The sequence below is a fragment of the Ochotona curzoniae genome, unplaced genomic scaffold (genome assembly GCF_017591425.1).
Source record: "Ochotona curzoniae isolate NIBS_2020 unplaced genomic scaffold, NIBS_Ocur_1.0 contig_2210, whole genome shotgun sequence".
Lineage (NCBI taxonomy): Eukaryota > Metazoa > Chordata > Mammalia > Lagomorpha > Ochotonidae > Ochotona > Ochotona curzoniae.
Window position 1 is genome coordinate 28,409,467 of NW_024465369.1, and position 13,817 is coordinate 28,423,283.

Below are 13,817 nucleotides of genomic sequence, written 5' to 3' on the forward strand. Positions count from 1 at the left end.
AAAAAGAGTACAAAATAAGAAAATATTTATATTGAGTATCGTATTGAATATATGGATGTTATTTTTTCAAAATAATTTATATTTTATCTTAGTAACAGCCTTCTGATAATAATTGTTATACTTAAATATTATAACTCAAATAATATTTTCCTGAATAATCTTCATTAGAATAATATCATTTGATCTTTTATATTGTTGTGACTTAAAAACCTATTTTATAAAAGACTTAGGATTTAAATACTTACATTTCTGGAATCAACTGCTGCATACATTATATCCATCCATCCTTTAAAAGTGGCCTGTGGAAAAGATGTGCAGGTTTTACTTCAGAGTAAGAATAATTCAGACCCAAAACTTGAAAAACATTTTTACTACCACAGATTTTTTTGAAATATATTCTTAAAACAAATTTATGTGGATTTTGGATCTAGATACAATAAAATGATCTTTTGATGTATTGCCTTGTTTGATAATCAACTCACAAATGTGTCTTAGTATTTATAGTTAATGGAGGCAGATAATTTAGAATGATATGAAGATCTGGTGGAACATATTTAGAAAGGGTTGCAAACATATTTGGCAATATTTACAGCAACCGAGGGACTACAACTTAGACATGAGGATTTTATACTGAAATATTTCTGTAAAGTGATCAAAGTGAACAGTTCACATTTGTCTTTATTGTAACATTCAAAAATTACACGGGTATATTATCAATTCAGAAGTTTAATGATTCCTTTAAGAACCTTTCAGCCCAACATTCAGAAATAATTCTTATATTCCAATTGCAACTCTGTAATTCTTAAAGAATGTGTTAATTTTTGCAAAAGTGATGCATGATACTATAGATACTTGGCATTTACAAGTTGAACAAGAAATCTGGATCTCATAACTTGTAGTTATTTATCGTTTGTCCCAGTCATGAATTTGAATTTTGACCTTTGTGGGCCTGGGAGGATTTTCTTCAGTTAATGAGGGACCTTAGCATAGCTTACAGCATTTGTGTCACAGCCTGCCTTTGTTTCCATAGCACCAAGACTTGTAAAGTGCCAGGTCATGAGAACAAAGTCAAGTGAACACGTATGTGAAAAGAAACTGATGATGCTTAGATAGAAAAAGAAAAAAAAAAACTGTATGTCACAGAGAAATACGTTGTAGCTCAGGTCATTGATAACAGTCCATTTTTTAATTGGTACAGGAACAGAAAAAAAGTAACCCAAGGAATCATTTCAATGAAGTGTTAGTCAGGGAAAGGTTAACAGATACAAAGCAGTATTTAAGGTTTTTGTTTTTAATAGCAAACTATTAAATGGCTTTGTGTAGGACTATGACTCTATATTATTAGAATATTTCACTTTAAAAATACTTTAAAATGTTCATTTTTTTTTCTTGGCTCAATTTTATAGGTCAAGTGAAGTTACTTTTTCATGGTATTTAACGGTGTGGTAATCAGTTAAGAGAAAAAAATAACCAAGAAAATATCATTATGTGTCTACTGTAATATATAAGGAGGACTTTCTTGCCTAATACATACAGAAGAGAAATAAGAAATTCCCACTAAAAAGATGGATAAGGATTTTTAATGCATCATAATATAGATGCCTTTAAAGTAGCTACAAGCTATTAGACTTTGACCAGCATATATGTGTTTGCTCAGGTTCTTAGTTGAACACTTGAGAATATAGCGTTGAGCCAGAACAATCTCATACACTCCGTGGATCCAAATTACAGATCTTTTCTTTTTTTTCTTAAACTGAGTTTTCAGATGTCAAAACAAAGCACTATTTTACAAGCTTTTCAAATAACCTGCTTTAATTCACTGTTTAGGTGACTTTCAGTTAAAAGCAGTTTTGAATGAAAATGTTTAAAGGGCAACTGTCTTCTTGGTTTCTGTTGGTAGACTACAAATCCTTTTCTAGATTCCTAGAATCTCAGTAGTAGAAACATAATTATATAACATACAATAGTACTAAGCAATGGGGTTGAAAGATCACTGAGGTTGAGACAACAGTTATTTTGTTTCACTTCTGTCTTGGTAATCACAGATGGTATTTGCACTTCCCTCTGAGAATCTATTCTTGAAACAAAAATAGAGTTCTCAAATCCTATATCGAAATGCTGTAACAAAATAGCAGTGACTTCCTGCTGCTAGTTATAGTATACTCAGGTGTTTTAAGTGTGCGTGTGTCACAGGGATGATGTATCAGTAAAATAATCTTTTTGTTACAATATAAAAAATAATGGCAAATTTCTTGATTTACTAACCAACCTATATATATGTTAAGGGAAAGTAACATGGAACCAAAGGAAAATGATAGTAACAACAAAAAATCCCCAGAAAGAACTGAAATACCTAGCTGGTATAGACTATGTCTTAGTCCGTGGAATGCATGTAACAAAATTTCTACCTACCTGGGTTATATGGAAAAACAAATAGAAGTTAAGAGGAAAAAGAAACATGTTATGAACTTTCTTCTTACTAACTTAATAATAGGAGTATGCCATTATTTTTGTTATTATTTCAAGTGATAAAAAATTTCAGAGAAAACAGTATTCACTTACAACTTGCAGCAAAGAGAGATACCCAAATCCTACATTATCAAAGTTTACTTTCACATTTTTCCATCGAGCAGTCTCATTTCTTTCTATTAGTTTTAGGCAATCAGAATGGTTATTCACTTCGGTGATTTCAAACATGTCACCAGTGGTGGTGTTAATACAGTGGTAGAATTTGCCAGCAAACAAATTTACGCCCATGATGCTGAAAATTAGCCAGAATATAAGACAAACCAGAAGCACATTCATGATGGATGGAATTGCTCCTAAAAGGGCATTCACAACCACCTAATACACAAATGGAAAAGAAAGAAAAGTCAGAATTCTTATTGGTTAAAAAGAAAATACATTCTCCTAGTAATCTTTAGTAGTTCAGTTTACTTTGCTCTTAAAATTATTGGCTCTAGGATCTTAAAAGGAAAAATTAAAAAAAAAATCCCAAAATGAAATCCACTCTTTCTTAAGGAGTACGTTCAGGGAAACGAATAGGCAATAGAACAAAGAAATGGGAAAAGAAACTTGAAAAATGAGAAGGAAAAATACTAAGTGGTTGGAAGGAATAGCAGAACTAGAGGAACTTGCTGCTAAAGGAACTCAGATTATATATTGTTTTTGAAAAAAGAGCAGTGGGTAATTGTATTCTGATAAACTTATTTGAAAAAAGGCAATTTATTAAAAAATTAAAACATTTGGGATGTAACTTTATTTGACCAACATACTTTTAAAATAAATTAAAAATTCATAAATATAAATATAAAATATTATTGAATATCTAAAATAGTTTTGTTTTTTAATTATTCATGCATTGCTATGACTAATAATTTTTGCATAAGAAGCAAGACAGTTTAGCAGTATGTATTTCAATAGATCATCACATCATTTATTTCAAGCTCCAGTCATATCAGTTGTTTCATTTACTGAGTTTAATTCAATAAACTTATTTTAAATGAAACATAGTAGAAATCAGTTTCTTAGGAAAATAAGAAGAGGAGGGATTCCACATATGGTTTTGAAATCTGATGTGATTACATCAGGTTCTGTACCCAAAAAAGCTACTTTTTTCACCCAAAGGAACCATATTTCTCTCATCCACACATATTTATTTATGGGCCACAAATTAAATCTGAGTCTTCATATTTGGCAACACAGTAGGGAGGACTGGCCTTGGTTCCTCCTATGGAAACCCCATCAGTGCTGTACATCAGTAGCTAAGGTGAAAAATAAAACATGCCCAGAAACACAAATAGATGATACCTCAAAATTGGACATTATCAGCTAAGCTTAATCCTACCCTTGTACCTCTATTCTTGCCAAACAATAGGCAATAAAATATTTTCTGTTTCCTGGTTGATGTGATTGTATTTTAAAATATTTTCATTGTTTATCTGAAAAAAATATGTGCACTAATTCCTTACTTTCCTAAACCCTGTTTTAAAAAAACCTATAAATATCTCTAGACCCTTAGGGGACACAAAATAGTATGACAAGTGGGCCAAAGGAAATAATAAAGCCCTTCACAACAAAGGTGGGGTGATGATCATGGAAGAATTCACTCACGTTGAATTATTGGGGCGCAACCAGCCTACCATGCTGACACATGGCATCTTTTCCCATTGAGTGTATGAATTACAAAATTGGCTGAATGAATCCTTATTTTATACTTCACTTTAAACATATGATAAACTTTTTTTCATATTTGAGATTTGGAAGCCGAAATCAAGCTCTTATTTTTCCCCTTCTTTTATGAATATTTCCCCTACCCACAGGTTAAGATGCTGTTCTATTGTGGATACACAGAGTAGGTACTAAACTACATATTTTTTATCTTCAACACCCAACTTAGAGAAGTAGAGGACTGGATTGCTTATGCCTGTTTCTTGAATTTCTTTTCACATCAACCTGTAGGGCTTACAATTCTTTCTTTAAAATTCTCTTGCTTTTGTTGCTCCTCTTTAATTCTCATGAGCGTATTCCTAGTTTTGTTATCTGCCACTTCATACTTCAATATGTCAGATTTTCCTAAATTTTTCTTTCTATAATTCATCTAAGATAAATTAATCTCTCCTAAATTCATTGTTGAAATTATTTAATAGTGCCTCAGTAGTTATCAAATATTTTCCTTACCTTCATATCAATCCACAATCTAGATTTCTTGTTTTAATTTCTCTGGTTGGCTAGACTTCAAATACTGCAATTCATACTTAACTAATTACCAATGACAGTACAATGGCCAGAGGATTATTGTATCATTTCCTTTGTTCTGTGTCTCCTCTTATGAAATATTTTATTTTCTGAAACAGCAGTTTAATGGAACCTAACATCTCCCTTGAAATTTAGCTGCCTAAATATAGATGAGAATTTTATCCTTTACATTTAAGAGTTAGAATCACAGTGATTGATGGAACTGTAGTGATAATTTAATATTATGTGCACATTTTGCAAATGGGAAAAATGAAACTAAAACGAGTCTAGGACGTTAACATAGGTAGTGTGGGACAGGAAGTATCACTCTGTCCCAAATCTAGATTGCAAAATATGTGGCATTTGTTCACTTTCCATAAACAAGATGCTTTTTAAAAGGAAAGTAGAGAGGAGCTCTCATTAGCACTCCCTGGAGTTGTCTCACATATCTTGTCCCCACAAGGTTGTGCACTAGAATTAATTTGATTATTGGAATTCTTATGGATTATTTATTTTTTAAAAAAATAAGTTGCTTAAGTGTATTTGTACATTCTACAAGGCCTTGTCTGTGTTGAATACAGTTTTAATAGATAGTTTGGAACACAGGAATATTAAAGGAGTTTATTTAGTGAAGAAATGAATTATGATCTGTTGTTAGCCTAGTGTTTATTGGAAAATATTTGGCAAATATTGTGAATTTGGTTTACCAAAATGTGCCGATTGTAAAGATTTCATTATAGTAATGGTGAAAAATCATGGAAAGGACTATCCTTTCCAGGTTGCCCTCAGCATTCCCGTTTGGCAAGAGAGGGTACAAAAAGTCTTTCCAGTCTCTTGGGAATTGCTGTAATTGATTCTCATGTGGGGCAGGCAGTTTGTAGAACTGGCTTGAATAAATTGGAAACAACCATTTGAGATGCATAAAAAAGAAACTCTCTTAATGAATTAATGCTAGAAGCTATTTCTTCTTATAAATGTTTTTTTTAAAATATTAATACAATTTCTCTATTGTAGTACAATCAGTTTTTATAGAAACTGTCTAAAAATTGGCAGTTATCTGTGTTTTAAATTTAGGTCAATGGTAAACGAAGTCATTTAATCCAATTAATTGTGCAATTGCCTATGCAAATTATCATCAGGAATTTTGATACATGTAAATATGTCCACTTGTGGAGACTTGCATCATGACTGCACTGGCTAATCCTCCACCTTCAAGTGCCAGCCAGCATTCTATATGGGCTTTGGCTGTTGCACTTCCCATACAGCTCCCTGCTTGTGGCCTGGGAAAGCAGCAGAGGATGGCTAAATCCTTGGTTCCCTGCACCCACATGGGAGACCCAGAGGAGGCTCCCAGCTCCTGGTTCTTGATCCCTGGCCGCAGATCGGCTCAGTTCTGCCATTGTGCCCACTTGGGGAGTAAGCCATGAGTGGAACATCTTAGCATATGTCTTTTCTTCTCTGTATAAATCTGCCTTTCCAGTAAAAATACTCTTTTTAATAAAATGTCCACTTGCGTGGATCAGTTGTATTTAGATTTCAATTCAACACTATCCATGGATTCTATTCCTTGATTGAAATATAGAAAAACTATATAAATAAAAAATCCAGTAATGCAAAGTTTGAGTATGGAAAAGAGTAATGGATTAAAAAAAGAGCATACACTTAAATTTCTGTGTTTAGGCTTAGTAAAGGCAATTATTTCTGAAAGATATGCCAGTTATCCCCAAGCAGAATCTCTTTTTTGTCGCTCATAAACTAAAAAGAAACCCTCTTTTTATGTAATACTGATAGCCATTAATTGAAAGTAGCATGTAGATTTATTTTTATTTGTATCTGAACTGTGATATTTTCTAAGATCCTTGGAATGTAGTTCAGTTACTTACTCTAAAATGGGAATTATGCATTGAACTCTACATTAAAGCTAATATATTTTTGTTTTATTTCTAGATGGGTGCTCACTTCTGTATACATTAAATGAGTTATTTAAATTACCTTTTTTATTTAAAACATAAATCATATTTGAATGTTTCTTCATGTTAGCTTTGTTATGCATTAAAAATAACTCCCATGAATTTACACTTAATAAAAAATGAGAATGATAATATGATCAATCCCAGTCTCACTTGATGTACAGTATTTCACCCTAGAATCTACTTACACGTTTCTATCTGGTAATTTTCCAGACACAGGGCAAAGTCCTAAATGGCTGAAGTTGTAGGCCTCAAGCAGTATTATCAGTTTGAGTGAGGTAACTTTTCTTCACACAAGCATCTATACCCACTTCCCCCACCCTCACCAACCAGATAATCTTCCCCATGACTGGATAACTCAGTATACACATAGCTACACCATATCCAATGACACTTAACAAAGATATCAACCATTGACATTAAAATCCACAAAGGATAACTCCAGAATGTCTTCTTTTAAAAAGAAATTTAAGACAATTGAAAATAGGGGATTCGGTTATAAATTCTTTATTGTCCCTACTGTGGTGCAATAGTACCCTTCCCAATCCCTCCCTCATCCCACTACACATAAGTCACAGTGCAAGGATTAAAGGTAGCAAAAGGGGTAATACAGTACCCATAATAAAGGGCTGAGGGGAGGAACCAGCGCTCCACCCCATCCAAGTTGGAGCAAGATTATCCTATATAAAATAGAAATATATAGTTTGTTATTAGTTAGAAATCTGATATGACAGAACATTTGGTGTTATTTTTTGTATATGATGTTCTCTCTCTGTTTTCCTATCAATTAAGACTTGAGTTCTTTTGAAAAAGAAGGTATTTAAAATTTTCTAAACTAAGAAATTAAAAATGCAAATTTAAATACAAATTTTATTTTACCCTATACATTTCACGACATCAATTCACTCAGTTCAGTTTTACAAGTTGAAAAATTTGGACTGGAAATTTGAAATACAATTAAATGTTTTAAAAGCTGTCAGCCAGAAATGTGCATAAAACATGCAAAACACAAAATGCAACGTGATGATATTTATTTATACTTCTAACTTCTTATCAAGCACTGAACATGCTTAGTCGATATGTTGCATAAAAGCACATGCTTTGAAAAACAGAACAACAAAATAAAAAAAGTGCCGGATTTACGCTTTGGCACAGCTACTGCAATTTTAGGCTGCTGGAGGAAAAAAATTAACTGAGAGTTTCTGAATCTATTCCAATCTTCCCAATCATAATCATCATTATTTTCTTCAACTTAATTATCATCAGTGATAGTATCTTTATAATTTAAACAATTCAAATACAGAAGTGCTAAAAATATAGTAATAGGTAACAAAGTGATTTTGTCTCTACAATGCCAAATAAATGTTGAAGAGATGATAAGATCATTGCTATTTCTATGTTGTTATTGTGAGATAAGGATTCACACTCATGACAATTTAATGATCAATTTTATTATATGTTAGCAATTATAAGGAGTTTGTTTTTGAAAGTCAAGTTTCCAACACTGACTTCTTCCTATAATATAAAAATGTTATTTTAAAATAATTATAAATAAAATTATTTCTTTAAAGATAAAAGACAGACCTTCATGTCCAATTTGATTCTGAAAACAAATGTGTTTTATGTGGAAATATCTGACCATTTGACTCATTTGACTCATTTGCTCCAAAAATTCATGTTCAAAATATCTATGATAGCTGTAAATGTTTTAACATTGTTCAGATTTCAAAAGCCTTTTTAAGATGCATTACACTCATGGGGCAACAAGTTTTGAAGCAGAATTATGCAAATTATATTCTCTGGAACTGAAATTTCCATCTGAAGCAAAGGAGCCAGGGACATATTCATTGGAAAACAAGCTTAACTTTTACATACTCTGAGGGGGATTTATAATAACATCTTAATGAAATGTAAGGATCTCTGAAAAATAAGACACCATTTTTTAAAATACGTATTCTGTTGTGTTGTTCCTAACAAGGAGAACTTTTTTACATTGGTTTTATAAATTGAAAACACATCTCCAGTTCTTAAAAGTAATATTTACAATAAATTTTAACTTGGAAGAGAATGCAAGGCTGTAATTGATCTACAAAAGGCAGTTGGAAGTCAGGAATACAATTAGTTTCTAAAAACCTAGGAAGCAAAGGAATGTTTTCCTATTGAAATTACACAATTCAGTAGCTATGTTTGGATAAAAGAAAATGTGAACTTTTAAAACAGAACTTTTTCAAGCATGTTATATAAAGTAGTACTTTATAATTTTTAAAAAGGCATGAAAAATTATAAGTTAAAGAATTTCTAATCTGTGGTGAATAGTGGGCAATGCATTATTATTTCTTTCAAATAGGCCATATAAAACTTGTGTGACTCTAATAAACATTTAAATTAAGATTAATGCAATTAGTAAAAATTATATTTTTGCTCATTATATTACGAATATTTTACTTTGTTGTTACAAAAGGCATAGATTTATATGTGATCTTTTAGTTTCTATTTACAAAAATTAAGATTAATGTAGTTAACACTTTGAGGCTGTATTAAATATAAACATTTTAGAAGTTTAAAATACACTTAATATTTACAGCTGAACATATTTAAATAATGTAAACTTTGGCATTATTCAGACAAAAGTTTGGGTAATTTGAGCTTATTTTTCTTTTTGACTGATACTTAGGCATGTTTGTGATTCGTATTCCTTCTATTAAGCTCATTAAGCACAGCTAGATCTTCCCAAATTACAATACATGAATGAGAATTTACTTTATTCTTAATAGATCATTACACAGTGTTTTTATGGAAACTCCCAAGAAGAATTAGGAAATAAAGTCATTTTAATGAGCACAGCAGATAAATGATATACATCATTTCAAGAGAAGCCTAAGTTCTCTTGGATATATCACCTAGAAGTAAATATGCAACAGATAAAGAAAGATAAAGTAGCATTTTTGCAAGAATTTGCCATTCCTTTTGCATGCATTTTCTTTCTTTTTTCTAAGTTTAGTTAACTGAATTTGGGCTAAATGTAATATTCCAGGTTCTCCCCTTATTCTTACCCTCATCCCTTCAAATCGTGATAAGGCTCTTAGAGGTCTTAGAGCTCTTAGTGTCCTGAGAGATTTGATGGCACCAAGTTCTGAATAACCCAAGGCATTTGCAGTCAAACTGACCAGTGAAACCTGCATACAAATAATAACAGTAAATGGAATTGTTTCATTCAAAATGTGCTTTGAAACATACAACTTTGCTTGTGATTATTCAAGAGATGAATGGTTAGATATTTTCGTTAAATCTCTTAAAAATTTAAGCAGGTATTTTCAGTTTTGTGCACAGAAAGTAGCTTTAAAACATCAGTTAGAAGATAGTTTCTTGATGTTATAGGATACTACATAGAAATACTACTAAATCCTAGTGGAAAGAAATGCTACTGATATTGTATCCTGGGATTTGTGAATTTTATCTTAGCTCTAGCAGAGTTTTTTGATGGAATCTTTAGGATTTCCTATATATAAAATCACAGTAGCAACTGTTGGTGAAGGTGTGAAAAGGAAGCCCTTACATTCTCTTGGTGGAATGTATATTAGTACAATCATTTTGCAAAAACAATTTGGAGGTTCTTCACAAAACTGAAGATAGGATTAACCATTTATAGTATTGCAATCCCACTGCTGGTTATATATCAAAAGCAACTGAAATCAAGATGCGTAAATGATATGCATTTCCATGTTCACTGCAGCTTTGTTCATAATAAGCTCTGATTTTGAGCTACCCAAATGTCCTTTAAAAATGAATGAATTTTAAAATGCATTTATTTATATTTCACTTACAGGTAGATAGATGTTGAAATACCATTCAGCTTTAATGAAAGAAAAAATAAAACCCAGGAAATCCTGTCATTTGCAGTAAAATGGATGCATGAACCTAGAAGGCATTTATGTTAAATTAAAGGAGTTGAACATAGAGAAGAAAATACCACCTAGTGTTATTTATGTGGGATCTAAAACCATGAAACTCACAGAAGTGGAGAGTAGAATGGTGATTCCCATTGGTGGGAAGTAGCTGTTTTAGGGAAAGGCAGACATTGGTCAAAAGACTGTAAAGTTATAATTAAGTAGGAATGGTTTATTTGCATAGCAAGGCAACATGTAGCTGTAGCATTGTGTGTGTTGAAATGGCTAAATGTTCTTATCCCATAGAAATAACAAGCATCTGATGTGATAGATATGCTACTTTTTCTCTTTTCCTTGATCACTACACAATGTATACTTCTACTGTAATATCACATTTTATTCTTTTAAATAACAATAAAATTTTAAAAAGAAAAAAGCTAGTCAAACAAAAATATTAAAGGCTTTGCAACTTTTTAATTGCCCAAGTAATTTATTTAAAAAGAAAAATGAAATAAATAACAAGGAAAAATACAGGTAGAACAAAAGTATTGCTTTTCCACCTTTATTTTACTAAGTTTTTGCTGAACTTAGGCTGTTGCCTATGTCTAGTTACAAAGATAAATATAGTGTATATTTCTGTAGAAAAAAAAGGCAGAAGAAAAAATTTTAATATTTTCATATAATGAAATACTAAAGAGATAAATATGATTTTACTAATTAGACATAACATGATGCATACAATATGAAACATCACATGATTTGGCAGAATTATGTGTAATATCTTTAAATGTTCAGTATGTAACTCTAAATAATTTGCCAAATTTTCATATCCAAGCAGAATTGTAACTTCTCCGGTATACAAGTGCCTAGCATTTGATAATTCCATATGAATAGGACATTATTTTTGCAAAGTTTTCTTTTGTTAGATTACTATTTATGAAATAAGTAAAAGAGGATGTTGGAAATAAACATTCGTATGTATAGCTACAAAATTCACTGTAGAATTCTCTAAGATGTTTCAGAAATAAATACTAAAAGCCAACTAGTAATAATGAATATAACCACCTTTGTGCCTTTCAAATAAATGCTAAAAGAAAGAGAGAGAGAGTGAGAGAATCATGATTTTACCTATTGGATTAACACATCTAGGAGTGCCCTGGGATAAACAGAGTGAGAGTCATTAAACACACGAATTCTGTGAAGATCTGTTTGGTAGACTGAGGCCTTGCTGTGAATGTCATCTACATTCTAGGGAAATTACTGTCAGTGTACAACTTAAGTTACAAATTATTTGCTACTTTAGTTACCCCTCCACCCCAATTTGAAGTTCCCTATTCCATCCCTTTTGCCTACAAGCTGCTGATACATTCTTTTTTTTTTTTTTTGAGACAATGCTTTCTATTCTAGTTCACTGCTATACATTTTACCCCTGAATATGTGCAAACAGTATTAATGTAATCCATCTTCTCCAAAAATAACACTATCAGTTTATGAGTGTAGCAGATAAGTAAATATATTATCACCAAAGCAAAGGTCAGACACTCACTATATTAGATAGAGTGTAATTAAGATAAAGTATCTTAAAAAAAATCAAGATACCTACATCAACAATTAAGAAATCCAGCCAACACCAAGCATTGGTGAAATATGTTTGATACCCGTATGCCACCCATTTTAGGAGCATTTCCAGAATGAAGATGTAAGTGAAAACCTTATCAGCATATTCCAACATAGTCTTAATTGTCTTTCGCTGATCAATATATATGTCTTCAAATGCCTATAAAGAAAAAAAAGTACACCTCATGATTAACTTCTTACTGCTCTTATAAGCCACAAGAAATAAGGTAATTTCTATTCTAATACATTAATTTATTTCTTTAGGACAGAATTCTTTATGTCATTATTTACTTTGGGCATAATTCATGATGCTATATTTGAATGCAGTCACACTAATTTAATATTATATATTATTTTTGTTATATTTTGCTTGTTTATTTTTTCATAGAAAGGGTCCTGGAAAAAACAAATGAGATATTCTGACACTATAAAAGTTATGGTTGATCAACACATAGTCAGATTTTACTAATTAATCTACTTTATTCCTTCCATCCTCTTCCTTTCCTTATTTTAAGTTATATTTTTCTGTGGAGATATATGATAGTAGTGATTATGTTATTTTTCATGTAAATCATACTTTGTGTTATTCTAATATTAGTTTTTCTTGAGACTATTCCTAAGTACATGTTTCTTTCAATATTGAAAGATTATTTCTATCTAAAGTAGTCTACAAAAAAATCTTTATCACAAAACCCTTTAGGGGCCCCGGCGCGGTGGCACAGTGGTTAAGGTCCTCGCCTTGCACGCCCGGGATCCCATATGGGTGCCAGTTTTATCCTGGCAGCCCCGCTTCCCTTCCAGCTCCCTGCCTGTGGCCCGGGAAAGCAGTCGAGGATGGCCCAAAGCTTTGGGAACCTGCACCCGCGTGGGAGACCTGAAAGAGGCTCCTGGCTTCGGATCGGCATAGTATTGGCCATTGCACTCACTTGGGGAGTGAATCATCAGACGGAAGATCTTCCTCTCTGTCTCTCCTCTCTGTATATCTGCCTTTCCAATAAAAAAATAATAAAAATAAATCTTTAAAAAAAACCCTTTAGGAAAACATATGCGTGTATTAGAATTTACAATGAAAGTTGAAGAAATTTGTAGGCAGTGTTAAGATACTCTTTCTATATCCCTCAAAGAATCTCCATGCTCCTTCTGGATCAGTGCTATTATATTTATATTTTTATATATAAATTGATTCTGATTAAGTGAACACATTTTATAAAGAGAAACCAGTTCTTAAATTAATCACTTAAGAATATTGCATAATATTTGTTGTTACCAGCATTTATTGTTTTCAGTAGCACAAGAATAGTGAACGCAATTGGAAAGAGACTATATCTATATCCATATCTACAGATATGGATATATATATTTAGAGAGAGAATATATATTCCCAGTCACAGGATCTTCATTAGCTATATTGTGGTTCCCATGATTATTTTCTATGAGTAATTGCATATTTATATTTTTGTTTATGAATAAGGTATAGGCTCTGAATTTCTTAACTACTTGATAATTAACAAAAGGTTGTTATGTAATAAAAGTATATTTGGTAATGAAAGTAGTTTCAGGCATACATAGTTACACATATAATCTATAGTGCAGAAGACACAATTTG

At 31.7% G+C, this 13,817-nt stretch overlaps 1 protein-coding gene across 9 annotated transcripts in view; it reads right to left on the bottom strand.

The window, feature by feature from the left end:
* SCN1A (sodium voltage-gated channel alpha subunit 1) overlaps positions 1–13,817 on the bottom strand; it is a 127,903-nt gene that overhangs the window by 10,551 nt on the left and 103,535 nt on the right. For 8 of the 9 annotated variants that reach the window (XM_040971665.1, XM_040971667.1, XM_040971668.1 and 5 more), the window contains 4 exons: positions 12,198–12,371; positions 9,761–9,883; positions 2,563–2,844; positions 246–299 (listed from right to left, as the gene is read on the bottom strand). In XM_040971665.1, the coding sequence (XP_040827599.1) occupies positions 246–299; positions 2,563–2,844; positions 9,761–9,883; positions 12,198–12,371 (633 nt within the window). The remainder of the gene's footprint in view (positions 1–245; positions 300–2,562; positions 2,845–9,760; positions 9,884–12,197; positions 12,372–13,817) is intronic. The other variant, XM_040971670.1, reaches the window with a different exon arrangement.